This window comes from Macaca fascicularis, chromosome 16, assembly GCF_037993035.2.
Source record: "Macaca fascicularis isolate 582-1 chromosome 16, T2T-MFA8v1.1".
NCBI classification, from domain to species: Eukaryota; Metazoa; Chordata; class Mammalia; order Primates; family Cercopithecidae; genus Macaca; species Macaca fascicularis.
In genome coordinates, this window is record NC_088390.1 from 75,736,661 (window position 1) to 75,752,791 (window position 16,131).

The 16,131-nt window shown below is 40.9% G+C and overlaps 1 protein-coding gene across 6 annotated transcripts in view; it reads left to right on the top strand.

Annotated features, from left to right (window-relative positions):
• Positions 1-1,411: 1,411 nt before the first annotated feature.
• MAP2K6 (mitogen-activated protein kinase kinase 6) overlaps positions 1,412-16,131 on the top strand; it is a 141,614-nt gene continuing 126,894 nt past the window's right edge. For 4 of the 6 annotated variants that reach the window (XR_010581963.2, XM_065531916.2, XM_065531915.2 and 1 more), the window contains exon 1: positions 1,655-1,715. Coding sequence is in view for 2 of the 6 variants with exons in the window: in XM_045374500.3 (XP_045230435.1) it covers positions 1,700-1,715 (16 nt within the window). In the remaining 4 variants the exon portion in view is untranslated. Of the gene's footprint in view, positions 1,716-16,131 lie in introns of all 6 variants that reach the window. The other 2 variants (XM_045374500.3, XM_065531914.2) reach the window with 1 other exon arrangement.

Genomic DNA, 16,131 nt, shown 5'->3' on the forward strand with positions numbered 1-16,131 from the left:
CTCTGAGTGAGGCTGTCCTTATTTCTGCCACGGTGCTTTGTCCACACCTCCTTGAATTCCTCAATTCCTCCCTCTCTGTCTTAAAAGAACATTTCTGAGTCTGTCTGCTCCATGAAGTAGAAGTCTGAGCTCATTTTTGCCCATGCCCTGCTCGCTCCTCTCCATTCCTTGCAGTGAATTGTTCTAAGCATCTCTGGCTTCCTTGAGAAAGAGGTGACGCTGTTCTCCATCAGGGTGCTGTCTAGCTACTATGTGTGAGCGGTACATAATGAATGAACACCCCAGGACCCTAGAAAGGTGCCTGGCACATGTCAGACACGCAACAAATATCTGTTAATTTTAGTGAATAAATTCAAGACATTCGACTTTATTCACTTTCCACCCACTTTCCCCCTAGGCCAGGGACTCTCCTCCCAGGTGAGATAAAATCATCTAGATACCTTAATTTTGATAAAGTTAGCTTTGACGTATAAAAAGCAGAACTTCCTCTGTAACCCTGTGAGAAATGAGAAGCCTCCAATCTTCTTCCCCACCCCCACCCCCTACTGAGTTTCGGGTTCCTTGGAAATAACTGACCTGGATCGTTTCTCACAAAACAAAATTTTGCATCTTCTCTACAGAGGAAAGGTAACCTTACCTCCAGCCAGCCAAATCATCCATACATTTTCAGACTAGAAAAAATGTTTTTAAAAATGGAGGTGTGGCCAGGCCCAGTGGCTCACGCCTGTAATCTCAGCACTTTGGGAAGCCGAGGCGGGCGGATCACAAGGACAGGAGTTCGAGACCAACCTGGCCAAGTGTTGACACCCCGTCTCTACTAAAAATACAAAAACATTAGCCGGGCGTGGTGGCGCATGCCTGTAATCCCAGCTACTCGGGAGGCTAAGGCAGGAGAATTGCTTGAACCCGGGAGGCGGAGGTTGCAGTGAGCAGAGATCGCGCCACTGCACTCCAGCCTGGGCGATAGAGCGAGACTCCGTCTCAAAAAGAAAAAAAAAAAAAAAACCTAAACAAACAAACAAAAAATGGAGGTGTGAGTGTAAAACGTCTACAGGCAAGAACAGCACAACAGGTGCTGAGCTGCAAAATCAACACACAAAACTCCCAAACAGACCTTCTAGACAAGCCAAAAGCTCTTTAGCTAACCTAATACTCTTTAGCTGTTGTTTCAGAGGCTTTCGAGAATAAAACTGCCGCTCCTTCTTGGCCTTGCCGGTTTTCACCCATCACTGTACTGAATGTGTCTGACTTGTTTATCTGGACGCAATCTTTGTCGCACCCAGTTATCTCGCTCAGCGACCGAGGCGACCACGTTTCCTTAAATCAGAGCCCCGTGGACTCCGCTGGGAACTACATTACCCAGCGGCCTTCGCGCCCTTCGCAGGAAGGACGTCTGCGCACTAAGATACTCAGTTCCAAGTTTGGAGCTTTTAGCTGCCAGCCCTGGCCCATCATGTAGCTGCAGCACAGCCTTCCCTAACGTTGCAACTGGGGGAAAAATCACTTTCCAGTCTGTTTTGCAAGGTGTGCATTTCCATCTTGATTCCCTGAAAGTCCATCTGCTGCATCGGTCAAGAGAAACTCCACTTGCATGAAGATTGCACGCCTGCAGCTTGCATCTTTGTTGCAAAACTAGCTACAGAAGAGAAGCAAGGCAAAGTCTTTTGTGCTCCCCTCCCCCATCAAAGGAAAGGGGAAAATGTCTCAGTCGAAAGGTAAGAGGCTATTTGCATTAGTTGCAAAAATGCAAAGGGTTGTGCATGCATTTATGAATGCATGGATGCAATTTTCGCCTGGCGATTGCATTTTTAAGTTTGAGGTTTTCCACAGCTCAGTTGCATTTCCTGTTTAGTATGTGTCTTTTTTTGCAGACACAGAGAGTTCCTGTAAGGCAGGGCTTGCAGTTCAGCTGTGCATTGACGTTATTTGCATTCTTCTGCTAGGATTACTGAGCTCTTTTTGCCTTTTGCACAGTCAGGAGAGACAGAGCAGGTTGGTAGCGTCTAAATGTGCAAGGCTTTATATAATTGTAAAATTCTTTACTATGCACACATATTATAAGTAATTTTGTATGCAACAGGAATAGAAACTTTTAAAAACTCTATAGGTGAAGATGAAAGGTAAAACTTGAGTTAAACTACTAGGAAATTAATGTAATCTTATATTCTTTGGGGAATAGACCATTGCGGTGCCAGTATTTAGCTAAATTTCCCATTGATATCGCCTTGAACATTAGAGAACTTTTGATTTTTAAAGGAAGTAAAGGTGAAGGGTGAATAACAGCATATCACGAAAAAGCAGACAAGTCTTGCTCTTCTGAGATTTTGCACTTTACACCAATTGCTTATTGGCTCGCAAAATTTAGAAGCAGCAGTGAAGACCTAAATGTTTTATGTCTGCCCATTTGGGAGATGCTTTGCATCTTGGGGAAAAATATTGGAGGTAAAACTGTACTTTTAAGCATGACAGCAGTGTGAAGGGACTGCACTGTTTCATTGACAACCATAATGAAATATTTTAAGTGTGTAACTTCGTGTGTTTAGTCGGCTATAATAGGTCAGAAGTTCACGTTATGGTTGTTTTCTTTATGTTCTTTTATTTTATTTTCTTAATTTTTGTTTTTAAACACAGTTGTATTTTGCAGGCTTAATGTCACCCTGGGAAGGGGATTTAAAAAAATTCCTGATATGACATCAAGGAGCAGACTGGGTGCTGTCAGGTACCCCTGGGACCCCAAGTCACTTGTTTCAGAACAATTGTTTCTTTACCATAGAGAAAGCATATGCCATATGAGAAAGTATGGAATGATGAAGAGAGGTGTTAGATACTATTGAATTAGGCTACCCAGGACACTATTTGAGTAAGACATGGTGAAATTAAAGGGTCTAATAAGCTTTTTGCCACTTTTTTGGGAGGGTATGTAGGGAGTTGTTGCACCGCTTTTTAATTCTACCTGATGAGAGTCCTATATCTCAGCAGCCCAAGAAGGAAGTAATAATGTTAAGCATTCCAAGTAGCGCTCTACTTTTCTTTGAGTATTAGGGGAGAATGGAAATCTGAAAAGTTAAGAGTGCTGAAGAACCTAGGAATTGACATATCAGGTGGAGATGTTCCTTAAATAGGGAAAACCTAAAATCTCTTTATGGAGTAGAGAAATCATAGTTCAGAAGAGGCAGTCCATGCTTTGCTGTGTTAAAGAGATGGCATTTAGTTACTTTGTATTTGGTAAACATTCGCTCATTCATTCAATTCAGTTTAATATATGTGTAACATATTGCAATATGCATGTATATACATACGTATGTGTGTATATATATGCATGTGTATGCATGTATTGTGTGTGTATGTGTGCACATGATTTGGGGACACACAAAAATATTTAAAATGAAGTTTCTCCTTCAGGTTGGTGAAAACAAAAATGTAAGGAAATCATTATAATACAAGATAACAGGACAGGTATTGAAGAGAAATGGTGCTATTGGAGTTTAAAAATGGAAGTGATTTATCTATTTGGGGGAGAGTCAGGAAGGTTTATGAAGAAGGTGGTGTTTACTGTGATCTTATCTTTGGACTTTAGGATCTAAACTAAATCAGGCTCCTTTTTGCATATTTTTGGACTCACTATGAACATAGCTCCCTCTTAGTAGAGCCCGTTTTTGAGTTGAGAAGCCAAAGGAGGTATTAGCACTGCACTCTTCCCTGTGGATGTGTTTCCAATGGATCAGGTACTGGTGGTCCTTCAAATCAATTCCCATTTACCCAGATGAGTTTTCTTAATTGGATTCTGCTTGGAAAGTACATCTGGAATGAACATGGGGTTCTTGTCCAAAAGGAAAATTATTGGTAGAAAGAAGTGGGTGATCATTTTAGAAATGGCAAATGAGCCAGCCGCCTTGGCCTGGACTTTAAATGTGAAATTGGCCTTATTCAGCTACACTATTCTCAAATGGCCAAAATACTTTCTGCAGTACCAAACTTCTTTTTAATATTCTAACCAAAGAAATGGGAGGAAAAGTGAAAGGTGGATACAATCTCATAGTGTTGAAGAATTTAACAACATGTTCAATTCAAGGACCTTTACGAACTTTCTAGATGACTATAATTCGGTTTAACAGACCTCTAATTTAAGGCACAGCAGAGGCAAAGGAATTACAGACTCCCTGGAAGCTGGAAGGACTGGGTTACTGCTCTACAGCCTTACCAACAGTGAGATTCCGAGAAAGAATTTCTGAAAAAGAAATTTTGTTTTCCACAGTTGTAACTTTAGGTGGTATGCTTTTCAGCTTGTTTATATTAGCTGTCTGGGGTTGAGTTGACATTTTTCAAATATTAAAGCAGTAGAATGCCTTTTGAGGAAATCTGAAATGTAAGTTAACAGGAAGGGCACCCAGAAAGTGCAGGAATTCCTGCACACTACAGGAAGACAAGCTACAGGAAAAATGTGTCATCTACACTACCCGGGAGAGAAAAACTATTGTTATCAGCCATAATGATCTTCGGAGGGAGGGAGAGAAAGAGGGAGTTAGGGAGATCTGGCATCCCCCAGTTCACCTGAAAATATACAAAAAGTTTGACCCAGTTAAAATACACTTTTCTCACTTCTCCTCCTATTCACCTTTAAAAAATACTAGTTGATTTTTGTTGTAGAGAGCAATAAGTAAATCATGTAAGAAATGCCTATGAGGCACAATTCAGAAGCATATAGCAGAGTGGTAGGAAAGGTCTGAACTCTACTGCGGTTCTTTGCGTCTGTAATTCATTCCACCCTGGGAAATGGAATGTGTAAATTTCTTGTTCTCTATAAATTCCTTTGTTAGGTTGTACCAGACGGACTTGTCATGCTTAGCCTGTAATCTGAGCCAGTATGTTTTATAACCCCGTACATCTCAGGACACAAAATCAGAATAGGTACCTTGGGTTTCCTGAGCTTGCTTTGTATTACTATTGCGTTCAGTTTTTTAGAGCATGTGGCATGTTAACTGTAGGGGGCTTCAGGGGTCTCTGGGTGGTAAATTTAATGTTGGAGAAAAGAGTTGAGATTCTCTTGTCTTTGTTTTTCACGGATTAGTGTTACTTTAATCACTCTCCAGTATTTTAAAATCTGAAAGATCTACAAGGAATATTTTTAAAACTTAAAAGAAATTTCATAAATAACCCTTGTTCATTATAGAAGCATTTCATAGAAAAGGAAACATAAGAATGACTAGTTACTGCATCCCTACATTTGGCATTTATTCTTTTGGACTTTTTTTTTCTATCTATGTGTATGAGGCATCCAAAATATGTGTAAAACTAAGTCTATTTTGTTACCTCTTGTTTCACTTACCAATATATGGCAAAATATTCCCAAGTTTATATATTTCTACATTCATAGTATCCTCTTCCATTGTATTTATTTAAATAGAATCACAACGTTTATTAACTTTCACTATTATGAATATTTCCGTGATGGTCATACCAGTTCATACATTATCATGCATACTATGCCCTTAGATTAAATTCCAGGGAGCAAAACCACAGGCTATGAATGTCCAGTTCTTCTTCGCTCTCCATTCTCTTTTCTTCCTTCTGAAAATAGCTTTTTATTATTGCAAAAAAAAAAGAAGACATATGCCAATCAAAAAATTCAAACCAAAGATAAATTCACAATAAGAATATAAAACTCACTCAAAGTCATACCACCCAGAGCTAATTACTGTTAGTTTTTTGGGTACTATCTCCACATTTGTATGCACATGTTATTTTACACACTATATATTGTATTTTGTAACTTGCTTTTTTATCCTCTACCATATATCTTGGATATCCTTCTGTAGTAGTACACATAAGGTTACCTACTTTTTAATGACTGCATATTTTAATTTGTAAGAATGTAGCCATTTACTTAATGTCACATTGAGTTTTCAAATAGTTTCCATTTTTTTGCACCGCTATACACAGTACTGTAAAGAATACCTGGAACATACATCTTTATACATTTGTCCAATTATTTCTTTAGGATGATTCCTAGAAGTGGAAGTCCTGGGTCAAAGGGCATGTATAGATATATTGCTAAATTGCCCTCCATAGAGGTAGCACTAAATCTCATTTCTACCAATAATATATATATATTTTTTTCTTTTTTTTTTGAGACGGAGTCTCGCTCTGTCACCCGGGCTGGAGTGCAGTGGCCGGATCTCAGCTCACTGCAAGCTCCGCCCCCGGGTTCACGCCATTCTCCTGCCTCAGCCTCCCGAGTAGCTGGGACGACAGGCGCCCACCACCTCGCCCGGCTATATTTTTGTATCTTTTAGTAGAGACGGGGTTTCACCGTGTTAGCCAGGATGGTCTCGATCTCCTGACCTCGTGATCCGCCCGTCTTGGCCTCCCAAAGTGCTGGGATTACAGGCTTGAGCCACCGCGCCCGGCCCTCTACCAATAATATTTAGATGTGCCCATTCTCTCCTTTCAAGCATTATGGTAAATATTGCCAAATAAATTGCTTTTCAGGAAGATGGTACCTTTCTTCATCCTGGTTATAACAATTTAAAAAAGTCTTTGGCAGTTTGATGAAAGCTATTAATATTCTACTCTAATGTCATTAGTGATAAGGCAGTTGCATTTCTCACTTTTTTTTGACATTTATGTTTCGTGTGCCCAAATTTCTTTTTCTCTCATGAAATATATCCTTAAAATTTTAATTTGGGTGGCCAGGCACGGTGGCTTACGCCTGTAACCCCACTTTGGAAGGCCCAGGCAAGTGGATCACCTGAGGTCAGGAGTTCGAGACCAGCCTGGCCAACATGGTGAAACCCTGTCTCCACTAAAAATACAAAAATTAGCCAGGCGTGGTGGCGCATGCCTATAATCCCAGCTTCTTGGGAGGCTGAGGCAGGAGAATCACTTGAGCCTGGGAGGCAGAGGTTGCAGTGAGCAGAGATCGTGCCACTGCACTCCAGCCTGGGCAATGGAGCCAGACTTCATCTCAAGAAAAAAAAAATAATAATAATAATAATTAATTTGGGGATCAAATTATTTTCAAAGTTAGCCAGAAAATAGCAATATTATAGAGGTTAGGTAATCATGGATTGAAAGTTGGATTCTGTGTATCTGAACAATTTAATTCCTTGATGAGCTCTAATTTTAATTTTAACCTAATGTCTTAAGCGACTATCACATAGTTTATAAACTCATTTTGTTTACGTAGTCTGTAGCTATCCAGACCTATATGAAAATAATAAGAAAAATGTAGTGATCTGATTAAATTCCAGTCTGAGAAATAGCTTACTTTTGGGCATTCCTGCATTTTCAGTTCTCTTTTCAGGCAAAATTAGTTTTTCTTTAGTTTTATAAATAATTCTTACATAGCACCTGGTTGTGTTATACGCGTTGTTGCAGAGAAATTCAATCTGATTTTTCTTTTAGCTTCGTGTGCAATGCCTGATCACAAAAGGTGGTTGACTTAAATTTCTTAGATTTGTTAAAAGAATTCAGTCCAGAATCTTTTAAGATTCTTGTTAAGAATCAATTTTAATGACCTCACAAGTAATATAAGTCAATCAGACTTAACATATCCTTAACATAGCCTTCGTTAATGTGCCTATTTATGCATCCTGATATTAAGTGATAGAATTTAGAGCCATGAACGTTTTATAGTCCAATCACCTCATTTTACAAATAAGCTAACTGAGGCCTTGGAAGTGAGTGACTTTCCTGAAGACAGTAGAGGTAGAGTCACAGGTAAAAGTCAGATCTACAGATTCTCTGTCCGTAAGTTCTTTTCACTAAACCACACACGGACACTAGTAATCCACATTTATAAAATATTTTTTTTTCTTCAGAATCTTTAGTATATTTCGCATTTTTAGCTTTGCTTGTTTTTGTGGGGAGCAGGCTGGCAAGGGGGAGCCGATTGTATACTCAGCAGGGGTTATTTTTCTGTGTCCAAGAAATGGTGACATGTGAATCATGATGGTGGGGTTTCTTACCAGTTCTCTGCCAAAGGATATTTTGCAAATGCTCTCATTTTGATTCCCAGTGCCTACATTGTACAGCTGCAAGTTTTAACCACTGTAATGGTTGTTTGCCTTTTATGGACTGTCTTGTCTGAAAGCTCTTGCTGGGTAACTAAACCTCTTCTTATATATCTTTATATCTCTGACTCTTATAGCATTGTGCTTATCAATAATAGGTGCTCAAAAAATGTCTTGACAATGAAAGTATTTTTCATCAGTAAGGATAAGCTCTCATTTGCTCCTAAGTTTTATGAAATATTTGGGTAATTAAATTATAATGCAATTTTCTTCTTGTGCTTCTTCTTTGTTCACACTGATATTCCCATTATGTATTTGCTTAATTATTTGGAAGTTGCAAGAACAGCATGAAAAGCAACTTATAATGGCTGGTGAAGTGTCATTTCTCCTACCTAAGCCTTCTGAACAGATTTAAAAGTTGCACGATTCTCTGCTAACTTTCTTTTTAAAAAATATGAGGAACTAAGATGAATTGTCCAAAGAATCCCATCCAATAGAATTGAAGTGAATTTCTCCATCCTGTGCTGGTTTTAGGAGCTGATTTTTAAGTCTATGAGGCCTCCGAAGGATTGTCAGAGACAATGGTTTTTTGTTTGTTTGTTTGTTTGTTTGTTTGTTTGTTTTTTGAGACAGAGTCTCACTCTGTTGCCCAGGCTGGAGTGCAGTGGTGCGATCTCGGCTCACTGCAAACTCTGCCTCCCAGGTTCACGCCATTCTCCTGCCTCAGCCTCCCGAGTAGCTGGGCCTGCAGGCGCCCCCCACCACGCCCGGCTAATTTTTTTTGTATTTTTTGCTAGAGACGGGGTTCCACTGTGTTAACCAGGATGGTCTCGATCTCCTGACCTCGTGATCCGCCCACCTCGGCCTCCCAAAGTGCTGGGATTACAGGCGTGAGCCACGGTGCCTGGCCCAGAGACAGTGTTTTTAACAGCTGGCTGCCCCGTAACAAAACAGGGAACTCCGCGAGGATCACCTCCAAGTGAAATGATTCTTCACTTCCTCCTTGACCACCTCCACTGCCTCTGCCCAGCCCCTTCCTCCCTGGCTTGTTCCCCACTCTGTCTCCTTTGATGGTCATCCTGAGTTGGCCCACGCGGTTCAGTGTGTAGTCCCTAATCTCCTTTCTGAGTTGAGGAGGATATTCAGGTTATACAATGAAGTCTATCAGAAATCATCGTAATTTTTTGTTTTTGTTTTTGAGATGGAGTCTCACTCTGTTGCCCAGATTGGAGTGCAGTGGTGCAACCTCAGCTCACTGCAACTTCTGACTCCCAGTTTTAAGCAATTCTCCTGCCTCAGCCTCCAGAGTAGCTGGGATTACAGGCGCCCGCACTACACCTGGCTAATTTTTGTATTTTTAGTAGAGATAGAGATTCATCATGTTGGCCAGGCTGGTCCCGAACTCCTGACTTCAGGTGATCCACCTGCCTCGGCCTCCCGAAGTGCTGGGATTACAGGCATGAGCCACCACGCCCGGCCAAATCATCGTCATTTAGTCAACTCGACTCTGAGTTGAAGCATTAAATAAGCATTTGCAGCATCCCTGTCATCTGTTTTAGTTTCTGGTCTGTACGTCCCTCCTTAAGTCAGATCCTTGAGATCAGTCTTCTTCAGACAGACCATTAGCCCCAGATGGAGCTGCTGATCACGACCCCTCCCTGTACCACTCCCAAGGCTGTTGTCATCATCACTTACCCTAAGCCAGTTACTTTTCAGGTAGTATGATTTAGGATGTCCCATAAACACTACGGAGAAAGGTGATGTTATTATCCTTAATTTACGAGTGAAGAAACCTATTTGCCTGTGGCTGGATAGCCAGTCAGTGGCAGAGGCAGGATGGATGTCTGACTGGAGGGCCCCTGCAGCAAACTGCAGCTCCTGGGCCAAATCTAGCTTCAGCTGTTTTTTTTTTTTTTTTTTTCTTTTTGAGATGGAGTTTCGCTTTTGTTGCCCAACTGGGAGTGCAATGGCGTGATCCTGGCTCACTGCAATCGCCACCTCCCGGGTTCAAGTGATCCTCCTGCCTTAGCCTCCCAAGTAGCTGAGATTACAGGTGTGCACCACCACGCCTAGCTAATGTTTTGTATTTTTAGTAGAGACGGGATTTCACCATGTTGGGCAGGATGATCTCGATCTCTTGACCTCGTGATCCACCCGCCTCAGCCTCCCAAAGTGCTGGGGTTACAGGCGTGAGCCACCGCGCCCAGCCAAGCCTCAGCTGTTTTTGAGTGCAGCCCGTGAGTGAAGATGGTTTTCCCATTTTTAAATGATTGAAAAAAAAATCAAAATCGATGTTTCATGGCACATGAAAATGATACAAAATTCAAATTCAGCATCCACAAACAAAGTTATATTGGAACACAGCCATGGTCATTCATTTGTATGTTTTCCATGGCTGCTCTTTGTTCTACAGCTGTTGTTGAGTAGTTGCACCAGAGCCCCTATGTCCCACAAAGCCAAAAATGTTTACTATCTGGTCCCTTGCAGAAAATGTTTGTTGACCCTGCCCTTTATGACTTCATTCAATCAATACTGGGGTCTCTTCATGACAGAGCTCCCAGAAAACATTCCTCTCTGACTTTAATTGGAAGTTGTTAACCTGGATAACTACTGGTCTGCTGCTCAGCCAGAGACCTCCTGGGCCCAGCCCACAGGAAATGTCTGAGTGGTGTCTCTCCTAGTTATAAGAATTGTAGGTCATTGCTCATTTCCTCTGAACTAAGTTACCCGTCTCCTTTTGCCCGTCCTGGGGTCTTTTGCCCTTAGTTGTGTTCTTCCTGTTTGCTTTATATTTCTTTTCTTTTTTTCTGCCCTTCGATGAGATGCTGTTTATTCATTCTTCCCTCAGACTCTTCATTCTCTCCCTATTGATCCCACATTTCTTTAGAAAGTATTAGGTTGGTGCAAAAGTAATATTGTTTTTTTGCCATCACTTTTCATGGCAAAAACCACAATTACTTTTGCACTGACCTAAGAGACCAAAAATAACGCTCCTGCTACTACCATTGCCTGGCTTGTTGGTTATCGTCAGGACCCAGCTCAGAGGTTCCATCATTTCTTTTGTGTAAATGTGAAAGCCTCCCTACATGGTACTAGAGAGATTTCCAGTTATCGTCTCCTGCAAAGTTTAGAGCTGTTTTCTTACATTAACCCCCTAGCCCTGGGTGGGCAATTTTCTTTTGAAGATGAATATTCTTTGTGCTCAGAGTCACTTAAATCGTGGATGATAGAGGGTCTGAAAATGAAGGGAGGTGAAAGCTACATGTAGACAGAGGAGAGCTTTGGTAGAATGAGCCCGGATTTGTTCACCACATCCAGAATGATGTAAATTTAAGTCACGTACAAAAAAGTGCTAATTTCTACCATCGCAGATGGTATCACTGCTGTGATTCTTTCTGTGCTCCAGATACTGTGCTTAGTGATGAATGTGAATTATATCATTTACTCTCACTATGGATCAGTGAGGTGATATCCCATTTTGTAGACCAGCAAACTGAGGTCAGAGAGGTTAAGAACTTGCCTCAGTTACCAAACGGAGAGTGGCAGAGCAGAAGCTTTAGTCAAGGTCTGTCTGACCTCAGCACCTGAGCTCCTGGCTACCCCGCTTGAGATGTCACTCCAAAATGAAGGTATGAAACCCATTACACAAAAGACATGGTTGGAGAAAGAAAAACGAATGTATTCTGTAGGAATTTGGATAGATTTGGGCATACCAGGGCCAAGTATGGTAATTAAGAAGGGCTGACCTGTGTCTAGCTATTTATAGGTTCTTTTTGACATGTCCCTTTATATGTCTTTTGATCACAGAGTACAGAGTCTGACTCATTTTGACTCTTATGGTTGAGTTCCAAGTAGAAACTGCCCATTGGTTGAAGGAGGCTGATTACAATTGGCCCACTGATAGTTACTGGTCTGGATATACAGGAATGTTATGTTAAAATGTAGGTAACAAATATTGCTTCCATTTGCTGTTCTATAGGTTGTATCACACAGAAACTAAGCCGACTCAAACCTTGTGTGTTTCCTTACACATCTAAGTTAAATCAATATTAAAACAGTAACTAGAACGTGGTCAATGTGGCAGCATACCTAAGTGTGGGGGATTCTGCAGCCCCTTTTTGGCTTAGTGACTTCTTTTCTTCCTGGTTGTTTCTGTGTAAATGTAACAAGTGCAATTTCCTTGAAATGATGAATGAACCCACATCTCCAGTGTTTTCCTCTTGTCCTGGACAGAGTGGAGGAAACTGGAATTGCCTGTTTTTGTGGCAGAGGAGGTAGATGGGGATGGAAATGAATTTCCTTTTAAACCCATGAATTCTTTTTTTTTTTTTGAGATGATGTCTTGCTCCGTCACCCAGGCTGGAGTACAGTGGTGTGATCGCAGCTCACTGCAACCTCTGCTTTCCGGGTTCAAGAGATTTTCCTGCCTCAGCCTCCCAAGTAGCTGGGATTACAGGTGCCCACCACCACGCCCAGCTACTTTTTGTATTTTTAGTAGAGACAGGGCTTCACTGTGTTAGCTAGGGTCATCTCGAACTCCTGACCTCATGATTCGCCTGCCTCAGCCTCCCAAAGTGCTGGGATTACAAGCATGAGCCGCCGCACCCGGCCTAAACCAATGAATTCTTTCTCAGCTTTCTCTAGCCAAAGCAGAACAGCTATACCTATGCCTCAGTTGTTTTTCAAGATCCCATGCCGAAGCTGTGGAAATAGATGGTCTGGTTGTTGAGTGACAAGTTATTTGTTCCCTTCCTTTATTCTCCCTCCTCTAATTTCAAATGGGATGAGAGGAGTTAGCCGTAAGTGTAGGGCTAGAATCTGAAGAATCAGTGGGAACAGAATAGTTAAGAGTATGGAAATTATTTTGACGTAAATGCAGAGATAACCTTTTTGTGATATTTGTAAACCTTGTGAGGCAGTCTTCACAGTTTATTTACCTCTTCCTGTACCCTAAACACCTTTGCCATTTAAAAAAAAATACCAAAAACTCTGGACATACCTACAAAGAGAACTTGGATGAGGAGTTTGTTTAGATCAATTCAACAAAGTTTTTTTGTTTGTTTGTTTTGATTTTTTTCATTTAGGGTCTTCTATGTGGCCGAGTCTGGCCTCAACTCTTGAGCTCAAACATCCTCTTGTGTAGCTGGGATTACAGGCAGTGCCACTGTTCCTGGCTCAACCAATACATTTTTTGGTCTATTGTTATGTTTAAGATATCATGCTGGGTGGAAATAGAAATACATTTGACTTTACTCTTCCACTGATTAGCCATGGAGCCTTGGAAAATCTACTTAACCTCTAGCTTCAGTTTCCTCACCTTCTAAATAAAAAGACTGACACTCATTCACGAGGTCTTTATGAAGATTAAGCAAGGTCATATATGCAATATGCTTTGGCCAGTGCTTGGCATTCATTTATTCAACAAATATTTATTGAGTACACTTTATGTTTGAGGTACTTTGCTATAGTACTCTCTCTATAAACATACATTTGCTTCACTCTTCCTTTCCTTCCAGCCCTTAAAGAGCTTATTGTCTAGGAGGAGGTAAGAAAAGCACAAAAATGTGTAGAATCTAAACTGGAATCCTAGATTAGCTTAAAAGAGGTACTATTGAGTTGGAAAGTCCTGTGAATAAGAGAGAGATCAGGAAAATGTTGACAGGTGTGGAAGTATCAATGTGATTTTTAGAATCAGTGAGGAAATTAGATCCAACATAGGTACAGGAAGGACTCTTGACTTCTAGTATCCAGTGGCGCAATAGAACAATAAAATAGAGCAATTCTTTAGAAGGATTTAAAAGAAAGAAAGAAAGAAAGAAAATGCCCCAGCAAAATATCTGAAGCTCAAGAGACCTTACTTGTGTTTTCTAAGAACTTCCTTTTTCTTACCAAGATTAATACTGTAGCTATTGCTTGTGATTGCAATAGGTGAATAAATGGAATATATCGTATCTCATACTTTTAGGTGTTTTTTGGATTGTGGAAACTCCAGGAAATCTAGAGGTTAATAGTTAAACAAGTATATCATATCAACCAGGTTTATAGACACACTGTAATTATATAAGCAAGCTGTTGGTTCAATAATCAACGTCTAGCTGGGTCAGGGAATATTTTCCAGAGCTTGGCCGCAGCTGTAATTTTCATTTTTTATAACCTGCTAACTTGCCAACCTGCCTTTTCCATTTCTTTTTGCTTTTTTCGAATCATCTGAAATCAGTGTAAGAGAAGGAAACCTGTTCAGTGTACTTTTGAATTCTCATTCTATTTACCTCAAATAAAATAGTGTTCTGGAAAGTTCTTTGTATTACCAAATTGACTTTGTCAAGCATGATATTGGATATTAGCAAGAGAGTTCATAATTTATTTTCTATTTTTAATTTCAGAAAAATACAGTTCCAAGAGATAAAAAGATAAACATATAAAAATAAAAAGAAAGATAAAAATATAGGATAAAAGATAAATATATTTAATACAATTAATAGATTAAGTAAATTTTTTCTTTTATTTTGGTTTCAAAAACAGAGTGACATATAGCTCTGGGGCTCACAGCGGGCTGTTTCTCTGTGAACCTAGCACTTAATCACCTTCTTTCCCTCAATAACTCCATTCTTTTTTTTTTTTTTTTTGAGACGGAGTCTCGCTTTGTTGCCCAGGCTGGAGTGCAGTGGCCGGATCTCAGCTCACTGCAAGCTCCGCCTCCCGGGTTTACGCCATTTTCCTGCCTCAGCCTCCCGAGTAGCTGGGACTACAGGCGCCCGTCACCTCGCCTGGCTAGTTTTTTGTATCTTTTAGTAGAGACGGGGTTTCACCGGGTTAGCCAGGATGGTCTCGATCTCCTGACCTTGTGATCCGCCCGTCTCGGCTTCCCAAAGTGCTGGGATTACAGGCTTGAGCCACCACGCCTGGCCTCAATAACTCCATTCAAACAGAGTCAGTACAGTGTGAAGGAGGTGAACTGAGTCACCCCTAGTCAGATTCATGCAAGCCACAGGGCAGTTTTGGCCTCACTTTGGTGTGCGGTTAAAGACAACATATGACCCAGCCAGGTAGAAGACCTGCCAGCCATATCATCTCATTCAAGTGGCCTGCAAAGTCTTCTTGCTAGGGACTTTGTTCCTGAATGAGCCGCTATTTTTGTACGGAAAGTAGAGGGAAAAAATGCAGATTTAATTCTGAAATTGGTTTAAGAATGGGATTGAGAAATTTTGATATGTTCAGTCTAGAATAATTGTTTTCCATCCCGAGTTTCATTCTTTCTTTTCGATGTAACCCTATCTAAGGACAGGATAGCTAGTCAGCGTTGAGCAAGACATGGGACATGGAGGACTAGCTGTTTCTTGGTTGCATTTAACAAGCATAATGGAACAACCAAATAAATTATCTGTACCTCACTCTGTGCTAGATTGATACAAAAATGAATAGAATCCTCTAACTACCCTCAAGAAGCTCATATTCTAGTGGGATGTATATGTTTGCTAGAGTTACTGTAACAAAGTACCACCAATTGGGTGGCTTAAACCATGGAAATTAATTGTCTTGCAGTTCTGGAGGCCAGAGGTCCAAGATCAAGATGGCAGCAGGGTTGGTTCCTTCTGAAGGCCATGAGGAAAAATGTTTTGTGCTTCTTCCCTGGCTTCTGGTGTTTGCTGGCAATCTCTGCATTTCTTCCCTTGTATACTCATAGCCCAGACTTTGCCTTCATGCTCACATGGCATTCTGCCTGTCTGTGTCTGTATCCAAATTTCCCCTTTTTATAAGGAAGCCGGTCATATTAAAGTCAGGGCCCACCCTACTCCAGTATGACATCATCTGTCATCAAGTAAGGTCCCATTCAGAGATGCTGAGGGTTAGGACTTCAGTATATTAATATTAGGAGGACATAGTTCAACCTGTAACATGGCAGGCAAACATGGTCAGTAAACTAATGATACTCTGTGTGAAATGCATGTAAGTTCTCTGGTATAAGATACGGGTAGGATACCGAAGAAGGCGGGTGCATAACTCAGCCTGGAAAGATCAGGAGTCTGTTGGTAGAGGAAGGACCTGAAGTTGATATAGCAGAACTTGCAGTGTGGTTCTCAGGAGAATAAGGAAGTAAAACAAGAGACTTCCCATCTGG